This window comes from Tenrec ecaudatus, chromosome 2 (assembly GCF_050624435.1).
Source record: "Tenrec ecaudatus isolate mTenEca1 chromosome 2, mTenEca1.hap1, whole genome shotgun sequence".
Lineage (NCBI taxonomy): Eukaryota > Metazoa > Chordata > Mammalia > Afrosoricida > Tenrecidae > Tenrec > Tenrec ecaudatus.
This window is the reverse complement of record NC_134531.1, coordinates 206,080,450-206,100,506: the sequence shown is the minus strand read 5'-3', so window position 1 is coordinate 206,100,506 and position 20,057 is coordinate 206,080,450. Positions and strand designations below refer to the sequence as shown.

General features: G+C 51.2%; 1 protein-coding gene across 4 annotated transcripts in view; it reads left to right on the top strand.

The window, feature by feature from the left end:
- The window catches only part of PRMT2 (protein arginine methyltransferase 2), a 30,914-nt gene extending 12,999 nt beyond the window's left edge, over positions 1-17,915 (top strand). For all 4 annotated transcript variants that reach the window (XM_075542167.1, XM_075542168.1, XM_075542166.1 and 1 more), the window contains exons 5-11: positions 2,804-2,965; positions 4,084-4,248; positions 8,169-8,344; positions 11,467-11,596; positions 12,596-12,732; positions 16,058-16,229; positions 17,208-17,915. In XM_075542167.1, the coding sequence (XP_075398282.1) occupies positions 2,804-2,965; positions 4,084-4,248; positions 8,169-8,344; positions 11,467-11,596; positions 12,596-12,732; positions 16,058-16,229; positions 17,208-17,240 (975 nt within the window). In that variant the 3' untranslated portion in view covers positions 17,241-17,915. The remainder of the gene's footprint in view (positions 1-2,803; positions 2,966-4,083; positions 4,249-8,168; positions 8,345-11,466; positions 11,597-12,595; positions 12,733-16,057; positions 16,230-17,207) is intronic.
- The last annotated feature ends 2,142 nt before the right edge of the window (positions 17,916-20,057 follow it).

Genomic DNA, 20,057 nt, shown 5'->3' with positions numbered 1-20,057 from the left:
GCCAGTACGTCTTGTGGTTGTTTCCTAGGCGGGTCTTCCAGGGTCCCTGCAAGAGACATGCCCAGCTTCAAGAGTCGTCACACTCAGGGAAACGCAAAGTCAGGGCATCCCTGCCAAGTACTTAGTTTTCTATCTAGGCGCAGTCTCCCGTCAGGGTTAATTTTGGCATAAGCAGCATCACTGAATTCCATGGTTGACACACCACTTCACCACGGTCCCAGGGGACAGGGTGGACGGCCAACCTGGATTCGTGTATAGGAGGCGAAGGGGTTTTAGGGTATTGTGTAGTTCTGTAGCGATGGTGTTATGGTACTAAGATTTTGCAACCATCCTGCCTTTAAAAACTTGAAGCTGGACATAATTTTAAAAAATATTTTATTGGGGCTGGTACAACTCTTTTCACAATCCATACATACATCCGTGTGTCCAGCACGTTTGTACATTTATTGCCATCATCATCATTCTCAAAACATTTTCTTTCTACTTGAGTCCTTGTTATCAGCTCCTCATTCTTTTCTTTCTCTCTCTTTTTTTTTTTGCACAGGTGCAACTTTGTTCTTTGTATTTTTTTAGGGGCTCATACAACTCATCACAATCCATACATATACACACATCAATTGTGTAAAGCACATCCGCACATTCTTTGCCCTAATCATTCTCAAAGCATTTGCTCTCCACTTAAGCCCTTTGCATCAGGTCCTCTTTTTTTCCCCTCCTTCCCCGCTCCCTCCTCCCTCATGAGCCCTTGATAATTTATAAATTATTATTTTGTCTGGACATAATTTTTGTCATGTTCTCTTTAGTTGTTTACAAGGGTAAGTAAAAAAGTCTTGCTATAAATTAATAGCATCGTTTAATGAACAAAAATAGAAAACTGCGAAGCTATTGTTTCTTGATGTATCCTCCATCTAGGTCTGCACACTTCTGAAAGTGGTAGCTCATTTCTCTAGCCCTTCCCACATTCCGCACTCCTTGATGTACACCAGCGGTTCTCAATCTGTGGGTCTCGACCCCTTTGGGGGGTGAAGACCCTTTCACAGGGGTCGCCAGATTCATAACAATAGTAAAATTAAAGTTATGAAGTAGCAACGAAAACAATGTTATGGTTGGGGGGGGATTCACCACAACATGAGGAACTGTATGAAAGGGTGGCGGCATGAAGAAGGTGGAGAACCGCTGATTTGCACCATGTCAAAACAGCTGTCAGCTTGAACCCCTTGGGGCCAAATAAATGATACTTTGTTTAAATACTGTGTTTGAGGAACCAAAAGAAGCCCAGAGGGGCAAGATTGAGGCTTTGGGGCAGATGGGCTAAGGTGAGCCAGCCAAGTTCTCGTGAGACAGCCCTTGCTATCCTTGAAGACTGAGCAGGTGCTTCGAAATCCCTCGGCACAAGTGTCCTTTTGCCTTTTTGTCCCCAACACCGTGGTCAGGTTTCTTTAAGACGGCTTCCTAAGAAGCCCCTGTGGTTGGCTGTGTCATTTGAGGAAATCCATGAGGGCCCCACTTTGAAGACACATCACAAAGAGAGATTCCCAAACAGTCACCGTCACCTTCTGAGCTGGCCTGTCAGCCTTGGACTTAACTGGCCCAGCACATCCCCCTGGAAGCCATATTCTGAGCGGGCCTTTGCTTCCCTGAAGACGCCCAAGGGAGACGGAAGCAAGTCTGTTACACAAACAACTTGCCTGCAGCCACCCGCCATTGGAGATGTGTGTGTAAAATAAGCCCTTGCATGTAAGAACTGGTACCCTCAGCAATACTTCCTGAGGGGCCTCCATACTCGATTGTGTTTATCCCAGAGGACTCACGGGGAAGACCTCCTTTTCTCTGGACTGTCGTGTACTTCTTCCCCTGCACGCTGTCCACCTCTCTTTTCTTCTGCTCCCTGTCCCCCCATCCTCTCGTTGCTTTTCATTCTGTGATAAGGGGGCCGGATCTCCCGCTTGTGTCCACAGTCTAGGCACAAGCAGCCCGCCCCTGGCTCTGTTCCGCTTTCCTGGACCTTGTGGGAGGATGCAGGGCGAAGTTGTAGGGGACACCACACTGAACTGGGAGAATCCTGGAAACCTCTCCTTCGCCCCTTTCTTGGCCACTTTTATGTTTGCCTGCTGGTGTATTTTTACTTTTTATCGTAGACCATTTCCCCCCTTATGTCAACATTCATAGAAGCAGCAATGAGAACTAAAATGACGTATTGCATCAGTCAGGAGTGCCGCAAAAGTCCTCTTTAGTGTCAGAGAGCGTAGGTCTCACCTTTGAGGGGGACGGTGGCCCTGACCCCAGCCGTGGTCTTTGAGTCACCTCGTGTGCATCAGGAGGAGACCAGAGAACGGACACGGGGGACTGATGGGGTCGGGGCAGAACTCTGGGAGTCCCGTGGACTGTCAGAAGAACAATCAGTTCTTGCTTGGAGGAAGTCTGGCCAGATGGCGCTCACCGGGGTGGACGGCCAGACTTTGTCTCGTGGCCTCTGGAGGAGGAGAGCATAATGCGTGATGAAGTAGAGGGCCAGTGACGGGAAGACCCTCAAGGAAATGATGGACACCGGCTGTGACGATGGACTGGCGCCGGGCATGATTGTGGTGCTGGTATAGGACCGGGCAGCTCTGCTGTCCACGGGCGGCTGTGACTTGGACCCCACTTGATGACTCCTGAGAACAACGACATCTGCTCTTCAGATGTTCAGATGTGGGGGTCGTCATGTTAAGGGGTGTTCCTTCTGACTCTAAGTTTTCATCCTAAACCAGGCTTGGCCTGGGTTAGGCTAAGGGCAGTAATTCTACGTGTGTGTCTCCTCCAGAAACTTCACCTGGAAATGTTGGCCGACCAGCCCCGGACAACCAAATACTACAAGGTTATCGCGCAGAACAAGGAGTCCCTGAAGGATAAAGTGATCTTGGACGTTGGCTGTGGGACTGGAATCATCAGCCTTTTCTGTGCGCATCATGCTCAACCCAGAGCAGTGAGTAGCGAAGGCAGACCCTTCAGCCCGTTGGCCCCACAGCAGGCACGGTGAGACCGTTGCCTGCCGGGAGATCCACTCCTGAAGATGGGCAGCTGTCTTTGTGAGGTGCGCCCCAGGTGCCAGGCCCTGTGTTCAGGGGAAATTGGGCGGCAGCTCGCAGACGTGGGCCAAGCCCTTCTAGGCTGCACTGGTGTCATACGGAGGCACATACAGGGCATTTGTGGAATCAGTAGGGCACGGTTGGAAATGGTAAACAGGTGCTTGCTGTGGGATTGTGTTCTGATGGAATGCTTGTTTCCTTAGATGTGAAGACCTGCATCCCATGCCTGGGGTGGCTCACGGTATGCGGATCACTGTCAGGGGGCAGGTGTGCATGCAAGTGTGCGTGCGAGTGTGTGTGTGTTTGTGTGTGTGTGTTTGAGACCTTTGTACTTGGTGGTAGAGACCTCGCCTCTACCCAGAGCACCGTCCACCTGATGGTGATGCATGGAAGACTTTCACTCCTCCTGAAACTTAGCCATCTCTCCGTAAGCCTCTATCTCTCTGTGGTGCCAGCTGAGTTGCGTCTTGTGACAGCTGACACGGATGAGAGAAGGTCCCGCGTTACCGGTCCCCATCAGACCCCGATTCTCCGCAAGGCCCCTCCCCCTAGGTCCTTGTCTGAGAACCCGTGTTTGGAATTTCCTGACACAGCCACTGGACACCAAGACTTTGGCTGTGCTGTTGGGCACCAGGAGCCTCCAGGGTCAGGTGTAGACTGCGTGTGGCGTCTCAGCACTGGTCTTAGCCAGGGGAGATTCCTAGAAGGGAGAGTCCCAGGCAGGGACGGAGGAAGGAAGAAGGGGTAGAGGCAGTTCCTCTGCGTGAATACAGCTCCTCCCAGAAAGCAGGGTGCTCAAGAGTATGTGCGTGGCTGGTGGCATCGTGGCATCTAAGCTTTCTTTATCTGCCACTGTCCACCCCTGCCTCCTTCCTTCACTGCGGTTTAGCTCTTGCTGATTTTAGGCCAGCCATCTCAGGTGGCCCAGACCCAGGAGACGAGATGGCCAGCTTGGGGCGTGGTGCCAGAAGACTTACTCGCATACTTCACCGATGGGCTTCTGTCCTGGCGACAGGTGTATGCCGTGGAGGCCAGCGAGATGGCGCAGCACACAGGGCAGCTGGTCCTGCTGAATGGCTTTGCTGACACCATCACCGTGTTCCAGCAGAAGGTGGAGGACGTGGTGCTTCCAGAGAAGGTGGACGTGCTGGTGTCCGAGTGGATGGGGACCTGCCTGCTGGTGAGAGAGGGCGGTGCCAGGTCAGGCAGTAGAATGTGATGGTCGGGAGGGGTGCCCCCGTTAGGTAGTGTCTTGCAGAGTGTGAGGGGTCCCAGGTAGTGTTGTGTGGCGGGGAAGGAGTGCGTGGGTCAGGTTGTTGCCTGGTCAGGGGGTGTCGTGTGCCAAGGCAGAAGGGGAGCCAGCGACATGGGGACCGCGGTGGTGTAACGGGAAACTGTGAAGGAGGTTGGGTTTTATCTAGCTTTCTAAACACGTCATAGGCCGAAGATCATCAGCCATTGTTTCTCATTTTAATTTCTTTTCCTGAGGTGAAATGTGATTTCTTATGCGAACACAGTGTTAAGTATCTTGAATTCTTTTGACCTTGTTAAAAAAAGATGCCCGGATGGAAAATTGATGTCTAAGTATAACTCCCCCATCAGGGAGGTCCCCAGGCTACAAGTGCTTTTGACACTCGCAAGGGCTGTGACCCAGTGTGAACGTCACATCGGCTCTTTAAGACAAGCAGGATCGGTCTCTTCCGTAGCTTAAGATGCTCCACTCCTTGGAGACCAGGTATCCTGCAGGACTGGGGAAATCATGGTCAGCACTTGAGAGACGGAGCTGGGCAGGCTGGCCTCTCTCTTCTCAAGACTGACTGTTCCACGTGGACAGAAGTACCAGTTTCCTGGTTGTCCGAGCAAATCCTGCCAATGCGAGGCCAGTTGTGCCAACTAGTCCAGAGAGACCAAGACTTTCGATGCCAAATTGTCCTGTGGACATCTCAGCTGCCTTTCTCTCTTCGGTTCAGACCCCAGCCGTCCATGCAGTCCCAGCCGCTCTCATCCTTGTTGACCAAGTGCTAGGGCAGTAGGTACCAGCCCCAAGCCTAGGAGCTCCTATAACTCTCCTCACTGGAGACTAGCTGGCCCCAAATTGGAGGTCTTCCTCGACCCCTTCCAGGTACCAGTCACGGGCCCTGGAATTCAGGTGGCTTCCTCTGCTTCCTACCAGTCGACACCTACTACTCTTATGAGACCCGGATGTCACGGGAATTACGGTGCTCCTGGGAAACTCCACGGTTGTCATCCAGCTGTACTGTAAGAGAAAAAGCTGCAGAGACACGTACAAGGCAAGATCCAAGAGAGTCCCAGGGTGGGGCTTTCATATCCCCAGGGCACGTGCTACTTTCCAGAGGGCAGATATCCCCTCTTATCAATGAGGAAGCTCCATCTGAGCCCCAGGGCTCACCATTTTTATTTCCTTCACCACATGGCCATGATAAATTACATCCTGTCGCTCAATCTCACTGCCGTCAAGTCAATTCTGACTCATAGTGACCCTCTAGGACAGGGTAGAACTGCCCCTGTGAGTTTCAGAGTCTGGAACTCTTGATAGCAGTAGAGAGCCTCATCTTTCTTCCGTGGAGCAGCTGGTGGTTTCAAACTGCTGACCTTGTGTTAGCAGCCCAAAGCTTAACCCATGATGCCAGCAGAGCTCAGGATCAGACCCCGATGTGGTCCTTGGTCTAGTCAGCTCCATTCAATAGCTTTGGGCTGTCTGGTTCTCAGAAACTCAGGACAAAGGCCCGATTGCTGCCTGCTCCTTACAGTTCTCCTGACTGGCCTCTTCCTCTTACCGTGTGTAGCTCTCTCCTGCCATGACTCCTGGCAGAGAGGAGGAGTCAGTGAGTCAGTGCAGAGAGGAGGAATAAGTGAATACGGAAGTCCAGATGGACCTGGTGCCTTGGCAGAGGTTGCCAGCCCACCCTTTGCTCCTGGGGCAGATTCTGGGTTTAGCATCTTGGGATATGAGGTTTCAGAGTGAATCCCTTCTATTGGACATTTCATCCCTCTTGTGAGAAGCCAGACAATAATACCTGGGTGGAGGTGAGAGGGACGTGGTCGGTGGCTCCAGCAGGTGAATCCATGCAGACACTAAGCAGTAGTCCCTGAATGCTGCCACAGCTTTGTATGGGCTGAAAGGTGGAGGGAGGTGTTGACAAAGGACGCTCACCCCCAAGAGACGGTTGGCTGAGCAGCCTCTGAAATAATGTGCAAGGAGGGAGGGCCGGTGCCACCTATCTGAGTCTTTGGGACTGTTATAGAAATGCCACCGCGGGGAGACTAAGTGAGCAGAAATTTGCTTTCTCACAGTCGAGGATGCTGGGAGTCTGACCTCCGAGCACTGGCTCGTGGTGAAGGCTTGCCTACCTGTGCTGGGAAAGGAAATCTTTATCTCAGCCTCTCCAGCATGGCTTTTGGTGTCCCTGGGCAATTTCCAAGTCTATCTTTTTCCCACTGTACCCTTAGTTCTGGATCTCCTCTGCTGTTTTTATATCTCCCACCTAGTTCCGTAGGGCCTCGCGGACGTAACAAAGAAAACCCTATTCTTGAATGGGTTTATGCCCAAGGTATGTGGGAATTAGGATTTACAGCACACGCATAATTTGGGGTGAGTGAGGGTGGTGGTGGACACAATTTAACCGTAACACCATCCTCCCCAAAGCAGGCCGTAAACACCATTGTTTGTTCAGCAGTACTTACTGAGTGCCCTGGGGGTTCTGTGTGTGGGGTGCCATGCTTGGGGGAGCCTGCTTGGGTGGGAGGGCAGGTAGACCCTGAAGCTCCAATGTTCCCAGGTTCACAGAGCAGCTGCTCTGTGTTCGTGGGCTGAGAGGCGCGGCAAGTGGCTAGCCCACAGACCTTCAGGGGGCTGGCTTTATGAAGGGCTGGAGATTTTGCAGGTGAATGGGTTAGAGGACGGGAATGTGTCGAGGGAGCAACTGATGGACCAAGGTTGTCCTGCAGACAGGGATGGGAAAACACTGGGGCGGTGGGCCCGGAATGCAGACCTGGTGTCATGTCCTGGGGCTGCTGTAACAAGTACCACTGTGTTGGTGGCTTCTAAGAACAGAAATGAACTGTCTCACAGTTCTGCAGGCCGTGAGTCCAAGATCAAGGTGTTGGCAGGCCATAAAGACTCTAGGGGGAATCCTTTCTCGCCTCCTCTGGCTTCTGGTAGCTTCAGGAGTCTCGGCTTGTGGGAGCCTCACCTTGGATTCTACCTGCTTCTTCACCAGAAGGGCAACTAAGCCAATTTTGGGGGACTTAACAGGATCTGCCTCACCAGCAAGCCCAACCTTTAAACAAAATTTTTTTTTTATGATTTTGAGTTTCGGTTCACATCTTCCTCTCTCTCTCTCTCTCTCTCTCTCTCTCTCTCTCTCTCTCTCTCTCTCTCTCTTTCTCTGTCTCCAGGACCTTCTAATGCAACCCTTTGCAGACACGTCGATGGTGGTAGCCTGGCACCATCTCATTCACACACACGCATGTGCACACACACATATATTCTCTCTCTCTCTCCAGGACCTTCTAATGCGACCCTTTGCAGACATGTCGATGGTGGTAGCCTGGCACCATCTCATTCTTCTGGTCTCGGGTGGAGACCGATGTCCGGACTGGGAGGTTCCATGGGCCTTTGGATTTTTAGCACATCCTTTCCTCTAGATGAGGGAGGCACAGAGGTGCATCTGAGGTGGCTGCTCATGAGCATTGAAGAGCCCCGTTGCCACGCACCACAGTAAGATTTAGTGAATTGTGCTATGCAAATTGCCCTTGATGTGCTCCAAGACGGTAGTCCGATCCCCAAGTAAGGGCCGGGTTCTTTCCCAGCCCAGCAGGGATGGCCTCCTCAGTGTCTGAGGTGGCCGAGCTTGCAGGATCTCTCTCGATCGTTAGGGTAGTCCAGTTTTTATCCGAATGGCATCCCTACATCCATGTAAAAGCGATTCTTTAAAGTACTTTCCTGTTGGGGTGCGGGGCACGATGCACCTGGCTGCGTGCTCTTACGCTGAAACTCGTGACAGGCTCAGTGTCAGACTGCACTGAGAGGGGAAGGCTCCCATTCCAACACTCGCTGTCTCTTCCCTCCTCGTGCAGTTTGAGTTCATGATCGAATCCATCCTGTACGCCCGGGACATGTGGCTGAAGGAGGACGGGGTCATCTGGCCGACCACAGCCGAGTTACATCTCGTCCCCTGCAGCGCGGACGGGGACTACCACAGCAAAGTCCTCTTCTGGGACAGTGCCTACGAGTTCAACCTCAGCGCGCTGAAGTGAGTCCTATGTGTGAGTCAAGAGCAAATGGCGTTCCACAGCTTTCTAGAACATTCGTGGGCTAAGGGGCTTGATATCTGGGCCTCTGCTGCAGGTAGTTGAGCTCTGGACCACTGCTAACTGTGTTAAGGTACAAAAGAGACCGGATCTTGAATATAATTTAAAGAGGACTTTCTTTTTAAGTCCTAAAAGAGACACACGAAGACACAGACACATCCTCCAGACGAGGGAGCCCTCCAGCACGAGGTTGAAGTGGAGTCCGAGGGTGCACACTGAGATAATAGAGCCTCCTGGGTGGACAAAGGACACTGTCACCAAGGCGTGATTGGTGGCAGATCAGAGTCGCAGGTGGAACCACAGAAGCGGAACGGGACCACGGTCAGGACATGCACATTGTTAGATAGAAGGACTTACAAGGTTTGTCCAGGGCCTTCTGACTGACACAGTAAGGGCCAAATGGGTAGGGCATGGCCATTCTGCCTGTGGCAAGATTATCCACCTCCTTGGATAATGGTCAGAGAAAGCATCCAGTGGAGACTTAGCCTAGGTAGGCCTCGTGTCAGTGGCTTTGGGGCTGCCACTGCCGTACATACTGTGCTCGGCAGGGTTCTCTGGGGAAACAGAAGCAGGACACTTGTGACTATACATTATGTAAGGATAGGTTTGTATAGCAAAAGGGGATACGACAGCTAAGGAGCCCACACAGCATACACACATATAGAAAATAGATGTGCGTAAATGAGTAAAATACATGAAAATGTGTGATGCTCAGGGTTCTGTGCCGCTTGGCTAGCCAACAAGTCTCAGATCTGAGGTGGTCATCTTCCACGTCGCTCACAACATCTGATGTGAAGAGCCCATCAGTTGAAAGGGAAGCTTTCTCGGGGGTTGGTCTACAGCCAGTGTATATGGAAATAGTGCCAAAGCCCACGTTCTCTCTCTCCAACCTCACCTCTGGTGGATGGGCTGTGAGGCGGCAGCAGTCTGTTGCTTGTCCTATTGATTTTGGGTTCTCCAGCCCCTCCAACCAGGTGAGTCAGCACAAGCCTCCGGCCTGACGCCTGACCCACAGAGTTGGGATTTGCCAGCTTCCACAACATGAGCCATTTCCTTGAAATCTCCCTCTCTATTGAAGTGTTTTTTAAAACCAGCTTTTGCAGCCTGAAATCGATCAAACATGCGATCAAGATGCATTGCCAATAACTGACGATTAAATGTGATCGCAGGTGGGACACAAAGAAGAAAGGTCAACAGTTGGAAAAATTGGCCTTGGTGTCAGGAACAATGCTAGAGATCGCAACACAAACCATATAAGCAACACAAACCATATAAGCATCCTCACTGGAGAGATACCCAGGGATGGAATCAACTTCCTCCCTGGGAAGAGACAGTGATAAGCCCAGTACCATCAGTCGTAATGTGGCTCCTGCGTGGCTTAACCCCCAGAGAAGGTGCACCAAGGTTGTACCCTTTCATCATAAGACTTCATCTAGAGGCGGAGAAAATAACCCGAGACACTGGACCAGTTGAATAAATACGTGCTGTCAGGATTGGAGGAAGATTCTCAACAGCCTGTCCTAGGCCAACAACAGAGCTTTCCTAGTGAAAGAGAAGAGGACTTTTCTGCTGGTCGGTGTGGATTAGACCTCAACTTAGAGAAAATAAAGATCCTCATGACCGGACCAATAAGCAATGTGATGGTAAACAGAAAAAAGATTGAGGTTGCCAAGGACTTCATTTTACTCAGACTCACCCAAATGACCCCCAAATGACCCAAACAGTCCAACCCTGCAGATTCCAAACTCACTGCCTTGGTCAGTGCTCACTCATTCTGACCCTAAACTGCCCCTGTGAGGTTCCAAGTCTGTAACTCTGTGGATCTAGAAAGCCCTGTCTTTCTCCCTTGGAGTGGCTGGTGGTTTTGAACTGCTGACCTTGCAGTTAGCAGCCCAATGTATAACTACCATGCCACCGGGGCTCCTATAGAGAGTTTATTTCAAGAATATGGTTCACACAGTTGTAGAGGCTGACAAGTCACAAATCTATAGGTCAGGCAGTGGGCTGCAGGTTTCTGATGTGGCTTCAGGACTGATGAACCCCAGCTTTGCAGGTCAGGTGACAGGCTGCAGGAACCGATGACTCCCGAAATCTACACATTAGCAGTCGTATTCCAGCAACAAGAGGGCCGATGATGGTGAGCCAGACACAGAACGGAGACGGGCACAGGGAGCTTTTCTAGAACCTTCAAAGATATTGCCTGCAGGCGCCCCCTTCCCGCCCCCCGAAGGAACCACTCCTTTCAAATGATACCCGATAGCGACCAGAGCACTGAGAATCAGGGCCTCGCCAACGTGACATAGAACCCTAACGCTCACAAAAGGCTAAACACGATGCGAGATGCTGATGACATCTTCACTAAACTGTTCACTTTCATTTGCTATTTCAAAAGTCGACACACCTAGTTTCTGAGAAGTCCTCATCCATGATCCATCTCCCTGCCTGCACACGCGTGTGCCTGGGAGGGCGTGGGAGGGCCGAGGGAAACGGCAGGCTGCGGTGGCCACAGGTGTGTTTCTGTGGGGTTTGCAGAGCGGCCGCACTTGCCTTTCTGGGGAGGCCCCAGCTCAGTGAGCAACTGCAGACTTACAGGTTCATTCTATGGGACCAGGATTCCCTTTTGATTTTCTGTGTCATCCAAGAGCCACAAAAGGCAACACGTAGTAAAATTGACTTTAATGTGACAGTGTGCTGCTTTGCCCCATCTTCTGGGTTGTACAAGGGGCTGCAAAAAGTAGGTAGGAAAATTCCATGATCTTTTTAACTCCTTTTTTTTAAACAAACTTGTTGAAGATCCTTGTACGTCTGAATGGTGACTTTCCTGTGTTTGGATTTTGGAATGAGATACAGAAGGCTCCGGGAGGCTAATAGATAACCACCTGGGCTCCGCCAGGAAGAGGAGGAGAGGAGGGAGGGCGCCACCTTTGGGCCACCCTTGCTGCGGCGCTCTTGGGCCCAGATTCAGATTTCCTGTTAACACAGGAAGGGGGAGAAACGTTGACTGTGTGTTCCAAGCCGAGATGTTGGTAATAACTCTGACAATGGTTTTGGTCTTTCCCCCCAGATCTGTAGCAATTAAGGAATTTTTTTCAAAGCCCAAATGTAATCACATTTTGAAGCCAGAAGACTGCCTCTCAGAACCATGCACTGTATTACAGTTAGACATGAGGACGGTTCAAATCTCTGATCTAGAGGTGAGAAGATGACTCGTTTCCTTCTGAGTTTAAGGGCTCGACACCTGCAAAACCCCAGCGTGCACAGTGCCTGGCACATTGCAAGTAACGCAAACGAGTCCGTCGATATGCTAGACATCATCGATGTCATCCATGAATGTTGGGGTGGGTGTGTTCGTGCCCCTGATTGTCATACAAGCTGTGAGTAACTTTTTATTGATTTTAGCTACAGTTTTCCTGTCTTTTTTTCATGTGTTCTGTTCTTATTTGGATATACTTTATATAATCTTCACAGTTAATTTCTTCGTCATCTTCAGTTATGTTTTAGGGATTGGATATTTAATAATGGGGGGAGATGATTTGTCATAGAATTTGAAATAAAATACGCCTTTTCTTTTTAGCCACCCAATTCTTAAACACAGCGTTGTTTTTAATGACTTCTTTTTGCCACGAGGTGGCACTCGGGAGCCTCAGTCCCCACACTGGGTGGTCCTTGTGAGAGGCCACTATTGGAAAACATGGGTTCACACATAGAAATGGTTCCCGCCGTCCCTTACAAGTGATAGTTCTGAACCAGGTGTGAGCTGAGCTCCAGGTTTTGCCAGGGGGGCTCAGGTTGGGAGCCTCTTCTGTTGAACACCAAGAGCCGAGCGCGGGAAGTTGTCCTCACTGCGTGGAGGCAGAACCGCGGGGAACCAGGCCTTTCTCTGGCTTCCCTGCACCTTTGAGCCCACAGGGCTGTTACAGTTTACCTTCCTCAGTGGGGGTTCACACGGGTTTCCACGGGTTCACCACAACTAGCAAGCTAGTTATTGTCATCAGTGTGACCTCAGGCGGTACAGCTCTTTGAGTCAAGTGCACGGTCGTGCGATGTGTAAGTCAGCGAAAGCACACGCACGCAAGATGCTAGTGGCCAGTCTCGCTCCGGAGTCGGGGAAGCGTCTTCTCTGGAGCTCTGGGAGGCTGTTTTGCACACTATGGAATTGATGTCTATCTTCCTCTTTGCTTGCTCGAAAACAGACCACGAGAGGCGAGCTGCGCTTTGATATCACAAAGGCGGGTATTCTGCATGGATTTACAGCCTGGTTCAGTGTCCGGTTTGAGAATCTGGAAGCAGGCAATCCCCAGCTGGTTCTGAGCACCGGCCCGTTCCACCCGTAAGTGCCCCTTCTGATGTTCTCAGGTCTCTCCTGCCTCGGTGGAAGCCTGAGCATGGCCCGACGCTGGATGAGTGTGGAACAGCCGCTGGCCACCGGGTTGTTGCCATATCAACCGGTGTGACCAAAGGATGAATGATTCAGGAAAGACTCGAAGCTGGTCTCAGAAGCCCTGGTGGACAGGGTTTGCCCTCTGCGCTGAGGGGTGCTGAGCTCTGGGGGGTGGCAGGCCATTGGTGGGGGCCCGGGCAGGCTGCAGAGGCTCTGTGTGTACTACCCACTGTACCCCAGTCTCTGTGTGGAGGGAGTGGCTAGGCTCCCCATCTTGCTGCCCTGGGTTGGGTTCTCCCTGATGGACAGAGCAGTTACCCTAGAAATCTGAGCATCACACCCCCCCCACCGCCCCCACTGCGGCTTTTTGATTAGCCAGACCAGCGGTTTGCAACCTGTGAGTTGCGACCCCTTTGGGGGTTGAACGACCCTTTCACAGGGGTCACCCGATTCATAACAGTAGCAAAATGACAGTGATAAAGTAGTTGGTTGGGGGTCAGCACAACATGAGGAACTATTAAAGGGTCTTGGCATTAGGAAGGTTGAGAACCATTGATCTGGACAAACACCCAGTCGAAGTCCAGAGGCTTATAATCAGGCAGATTTGGAAGGCCAATGTTTCTAGAGACAAACTTTGTACCATCTGGGTTTTTTGTTGTTGTTTGTTTTTTGTTTACATTCATGGACATCAAGTTTTCTCTGTGCCTATTGGGAATCTGGGGGTGCCCAGGCCAGGTGTGTGAGAGCTGAGTCCTATGCCCCCTGGGGGACTTCCCCCTACTGCCCACAGCCATGGTACTTGGTGGTCTTGGGTCCCCTCACCTCCTTGTAACTGTCCATGAGGAGTGGCTGCCTCCATGTGGTTGGCAGGACCGAGAGGGGCCTCCTGGGCTGGACGCTGTTATCCCTTTATGAATGGAGTGCTGCCTGGGGGCTCTTTGCCCCGAGCTGCCTGGGGGCTGATGGTGGGGCTCCCTCCAGGTGCCTGCCTGAGGACCCCTGCAGATTCGGGCTGTCCCCACAGGGAGGGCAGGCCCAGTGGAAGCAGGTTGAGAGGAAGAGCAGGTGGTAGAAGGGCATGCCGTGGGACCCTTACCCTCCCAAGTGTCCAGCCTGGGCTTGTCCACGTGCAGGTGGAACCTGGCCCCAGTGAGGGCCTGACGGCAGAGTAGAGTGGGGAATAAAGTCTAGAGCAGTGGTTCTCAACCTTCCTCATGCCACTACCCTTTCATACAGTTCCTCATGTGGTGCTGACCCCCCCACCATAACATTATTTTCGTTTCCTTCATCACTGTCATTTTGCTACGGTTAGGAATCAGGTGACCCCTGTGAATGGATCGTTTGATCCCCAAAGGGGTTGCGACCCACAGGTTGAGAACCGCTGGTCTAGCGGAAAGGGAGTCTAGGCAGATTGAGAAGCAGTGGAGGAGGGGCAGGGCCCAGCGCTGTTTGCCAGACTGTGGCCCCGCCCTACCCTCCAGGGCAAAGGGCAGCTGGTGGGACCACCACCCCGGAGGCACAGTGGTTATGGTTACGTGTTGGACTGCTAACCATAAGTCGAGCAGTTTGGAGCCAAGACTGCTCCTTGGGAGAAGGATGAGGCCTTCTACTCCTGTAAAGAGTAAGTACAGTAGCCTAGTTCCTTCCCTCGGGGCCAGTTCTGCCCTGTGCCGGAGGGCTGCTTTGAGAAGGCACCAACTCACCGACGGTGAGTTTGATTGATTGTTTTTTAGAGCAAGGAGCGACTTGTGTTTGCACTTAGACTACATCAACGTGCGCCCAGCTCTTGGGGGGTTTGGAGTGTTTGACGGCCGCAGGCCCTGCCACCTCTCTTCAAGGAAGCCCAGGAGGGATCTACAGGCTCCACTTTGAGTCTCTTTCAGGCAGTATTTGCCAACCCTTTCTCCCTATGGACCCAAGCCCCAGTGGCCCAACCGGCGAGTGTGCTTGGCCGATGAGTGAAGGCTGTGTCCACCTAGAGGCTCCTTAGCAGGAAGGTCTTGTGATCTGCCTCCAGAACAGCAGCCCGGGGGAGGAGGGAGGGAGGGGACGGTGTTCCAGTGGGGACATGGTATAGGCCACAACCAGAATCAACCCCACAGTATGCAGTTTGGCTTAATACTGAGTAGGTTTTACTTCCCCTTCGTGTTGCCCCTGCAGGGATTGTAAGGCCCTGCAGGTGCACCTGTGCTTCCGATGTAGATTAAGACCGTCCCTGCGCCCCTAGCAGCCAGCTGGTCCCTCCGCCAGGAATCCATGTTTCCAAGTGACTTGAGAGCAAGCTGGGTCCGCTCACCCCTCCATTTGACAGTTTTCTGGCGTCTGCTCCAGGTACTTTTCACCGAAGTCACCGCTGCGTAGTGGGATGGAGTTAGTTTGTGCCATTACACTGGACCAGCCAGAGCAGCGGCTCTCAACCTGTGGGTCACAACTCCTGTGGGGGTCACCCGACCCTTTCACAGGGGTCGCCTAATAAATCCTGCATATCAGATATTTACATGACGATTCATAACGGTAGCAAAATTACAGTTAGGAATTAGCAGCGAAAATAGTTCCAACACAAGGAACCTGTATGACGGGGTCGCGGCATGAGGAAGGCTGAGAAGCCCTGAGCTAGAGAAACAAGCACGGGTGGCCTTGAGAGCCCAGAGGCCGCCGGCGAGGAGCTGCTCTGCCCGAGGAGGGAGGGTCCAGCCGTCATACTGCCCCTGGGAGGGCTGCTCGGCTGCGCCCGTCGTTGGGAGCACCTGGGAGAGAGACAGCGGCCTCCACCTGCCAAGAGTTGCAGTCTCAGCAACTCACAGAGCAGCTCGGCCCTCTTCTGTAAGGTTGCGGGAGTTGGCATGGACTCGGTGGCAGGGCAGTGAGTTTGCGGGCACCGTGGGCGCTGGCCCTTGCTCCTCGAGCCCTGCTCCCACAGAAAACGTCCTTACTAGGTGGCGTCTTGCCATCATTATTGGCATTTGATCTCAGCGTGCCTAATAGGAAACAAACAAAAAACCAGACTGGCTGCCCTTGAGCCGATGCCTACTCATGGTGACCCTCTCGCACAGCGCAGAGCTGCTCCTGTGGGTTTCCAAGGCGGGAACTCATTACAGGAGCCGAAAGCCCCGTCTTTCTGGGGTAGACACCATTTATTTCCAGCGTGAGTAGTGTGTTTGCCCCCTGTCCCAGGGACTAAGGGAGCCGCTTGCAGTTCCACAGGCTGCCTACAGGGGGCAGTGGGAGCAGGTGCAGGCCACACCGGACGTCATTTTGCAAACCTGTCTTGCAGCACAACACACTGGAAGCAGACCCTGTTTATGATGGACGACCCCCTTACGGTGCACATAGGAGATGTGGTCACAGGCTCCATGGTGCTGCAGAGAAACCCTGTGTGGAGACGGCACCTGTCTGTCACTCTGAGCTGGTCCGTCACTTCCCCACAAGACCCCGCGTCTCAGAGAGTAAGACTCACTGACTTCCAGGGTTCGGTTGGACCGTCACGTCTGGTGGAGGCAGGTCCGAGGGCGGCCGCAGCTGGGAGGTGGCCCACTGCGCTTGCTCCCAGGGGCCGCACCTTCTTTTCTGGGTCTCAGTTCTCTCACCTTGCCAGCAATAGGCGAGGGCTGCTGTTAGTTTTACAGACCAGAAGTGGGGCCTCCGGAAGGTAATTGGTTCCCTCAGGTAGCATGGCTAGTGAGTGGGACAGAGGCCCCAACCAGCCCACTTGGGGTCCACTTCTCCCTTCAGCATCCAGAACACCTGAGATGGAATGGGGGCAAAGGCGCTGAGATGGTTTCTCCTTATGTGAGGCACCTGGTTTTCTAAGCATAGTAATCCTGGTGAGCACAGTGGAACGCTATTTTCCGACGCTGTTGTATTCTCTAGCTTGATTGCTTCAGCAGCCTTTGTCTTCCCATGTGAAACTGGGTGGAGCGCAGCCGAGGGGGCTGCTGGGACTTGCCACATCAGAGGTCAAGGAGAGCAGCCTCTCCTTTCTGAGAAAGGCTAGTGCCAATTGGACCTCTATTCCTGGTACTCAGCACTAACATAGCACAGCAAAGCAAATGAATAATTTCCCCCCTTTCATTATTTTGATTCCTTGTGTGTGTGTGTGTGTGTGTGTGTGTGTGTGTGTGTGTTGCTTTTTGGCTATTTTGTGCATAAAAGTTTAAGTGAAAATAATTAAAAATAATTTGGGGGGGATCAAAACCGCACCCTCTGGCCTAACAGTAACTTATTATTAGGAAATCCTGCATTCTAATCAAACTAACTCATAGTGACCTGATGACAGGGTGGGGCTGTCACTGTGGGTTTTGAGACTAACCATTGGAGAAGAAAGTTTCCTCTTTCTCCCACAAAGATAACAGTGAATTTAGTTTGGTTTGGGGTTAATCAAATTGAAGCACTGTATTACTTGATTGATTTCTTCTTCTTTTTAGGTTGGAGAAAAAACCTTTCCGATCTGGAGATGACGCCCGTGCTTCTGTTTGCGAGGCAGCGTGCACATAGAAGGAAATGAACTCCAGTCAAATGAAGGCTTTCCTGGAGGTTGCCGTGTCGTCCTATGAACACAGTGACTGTTCCCAGCTTGGCAGGTGGTGACGCACTGGGATCTGCAGGCTTGGCAACATCACCATGGTCCTTCACAGAGAAGAGTGTTTAGGGCCAGCAGGACTCCCCTCGCTCCTGTCACCACCCTCGCGCCTGTTTTGCTACAAGGAGGTTGTTTTTCCAGGTGTCTATCCAGTGGTGTCCAGGGGGGTCAACCTCTGGGTAACTCAAGGGTGCAGTCCTCCCAATCTAGGTCTACCACTGACCTCAACTCCCAGGATGCTTCATGTCAACCTCCCTTTACTCCCAGGCAAACATAAGTTTAATGGTGTCCTTACTGCCCAACATGTGGAAGGTGGGCACACCAGGCCACACAGGTTGGAGTGGGGGGACACGGGGACAATGAGCTGTGAGCTGGGGGTGGCGAGTGCCTGAGTTCAACTCAACATGAGATAGTGCAGTGGTATAGGTCTTCCAAACAAATTATGTGTTGGCATATAAGAATCACTTAATAAATATATTTTAATAAGTGCATGTTGGTGTATATCCACCATCTGTGTTTTTTACAGACATAGGGTTATGCTACATGAGGTGCTTTGTAACCTTTTCTCGCTTGATCATATGACAAACCTGCTCTGCCAATATATACTTATTCTTCTGTGTTCCTTTGAGTCTCAGTAAACTTTGTATCGAAATGTAAAATGTCCCCCAAAATGACACAGATCGTGGGTAGATGAAACCAAACTGGCAGCCTTGATGGGAGCAGACAGCCGCCTCTTTCTCCTGAGAAATGACTGGAAGATTTGAACCACCAACCTTGGGAGAAGCAGCCCAACACCGAGCCCAAGTGCCACTTGGGCTCATTTTGGCTGACGGATTCAGCATCGCAGACTGCGTTCCACGCAGGCACTCAGGAGGCATGGCCTTAACGATGTTCACTGCGGCGGCATGTTTAGTGTTCGTCACCAGCACCGTAAGTCAAAGGCATCAGTACTTCAGTCTTCCTTATTCATTGCCCAGCTTATTACTTATTCGTTATGATTATTAATTACTGTCTCTAACTTCACCATTGTCCCACTTTTGTATGCACCTGAGGAGAAGGAAACAGCCTGGCTTGGGTCAGGTGCCCCCGAATCCTCAATGCGACACCATTTCAACACTTCCAAGAAATCTCTTGCACCAGGTTTGCCTGATACAGCATAGCATTTGATTTCTCGGTTGCTGCGTCCATGAATCGATTGATTGTGGATCCGAGTACAACGAAACCCTTGACAACTGGAGTCATTTCTGTGGGCCACGATCGTGCTTCTTGGTCCCGCTGTGAGGATTTGGTTTCTTTAGGTTGAGGCGTCATCATAAGGAAGGCTGTCGTCTTTGAGCTTCAGCAGTGCGTGCCTCCGTCTTCTCCCAGTTCAGTAAGCCAGGAGGTAGCATCTACCTGTCGCAGGCTACCAGGGAGCCTTCCTCTCGTCCCGATGCTCTATAGGTTCTTCACATAGCCCCACCGCTCAGTTTGCTCAGCACACAGGTGGAATAGGTGTGGTTAAAGATACAACCCTGACACCTTTTCTGACTTTAAACCACACTGTATCCCCTTGTGGTATTCAAATGACTGCCTTCCTTGCCATGCACAGGTTCCGTATGAGCCCAATGAAGCGTTTTGGAATTTTTCTTCTGCTCAAGGCCACTCATGATTTTTTATCATCTGTATAGTCGAAAGCCTAGTGCTACTATGACCAAGTACTACAAGGGGGTAGCTTTCATGAACAGATTTGTGTTTTCTCCCTGCCATGGAGACAATTCGGAATCATAGTTACCCTACAGGACAGGCTAGAAAGGCTTCCCTGGCTGTCTGAGACCGTCACCCTTTCTGAGAGTACAGAGCTTTCCCGTTCTCCCTGAAGTGGCTCATGGGCCTGCACTGCTGGCCTTGCAGTTGGCAGCCCAACCTGTCACCACCTTTAGGAGGCGACTAGGCTGACTTCAGGGCACCGGCTCTGGGTGAAAAGTCTCTCTGTGTTCTGGGGAGGGAATCCTTGTCTCGGTTTCTCCAGTGTTCTCCTCTCTCAGTGGTTCATGGAAGCAGCTATCTGCCATCTGTTCCTCATTGCGCTCACTTGCTTCTCGGCCCTTCCACTCTTTTGATCTCAAACGTGGTTAGGGTTAAGACATAGGCCCCACAGATGGGGCTTCATAATATGGCAAAGAAAAACATTCCCAACTGGGATTACCTGTATAGATATAGGGGTTAGGATTTGCAACAGTATTTGGGAGGAGGATACAATTCAAGCTATAACAGTCATACTTGGGAGAATTGAGAAAATAGTTATGCACATTATTTTTCTTATCCTGCAGCTCAGATGAAGTATCCTTATAGAGATACAACATGCATTTTTGTTTTAGTAATTTTATTGACATTTAATTTATATCACATACAATTCAATAGTTGAATGATATTGAGAAATGTTAGGCAATTAGCACCACATTCAATTTTAGAATATTTTCTCTTATAGTTATTGTCATTTTCCCCTCTTCTCTTGCCAGGCCCCTAGGTAATTGTCAGTCTAGTTACTGTCTCTATAGATTTACATATCCTGAATTTCATATATAGGAAATACTCTAAACAAAAACAAAAAACAAAAACTCAACAATAGCGAGAAACCTTTTTCCAGAAAAAATGATAAGAGTATTAAAAACTAGAGCAAATTTTAAATGAGTCCAAATGGAGATCACGTGAT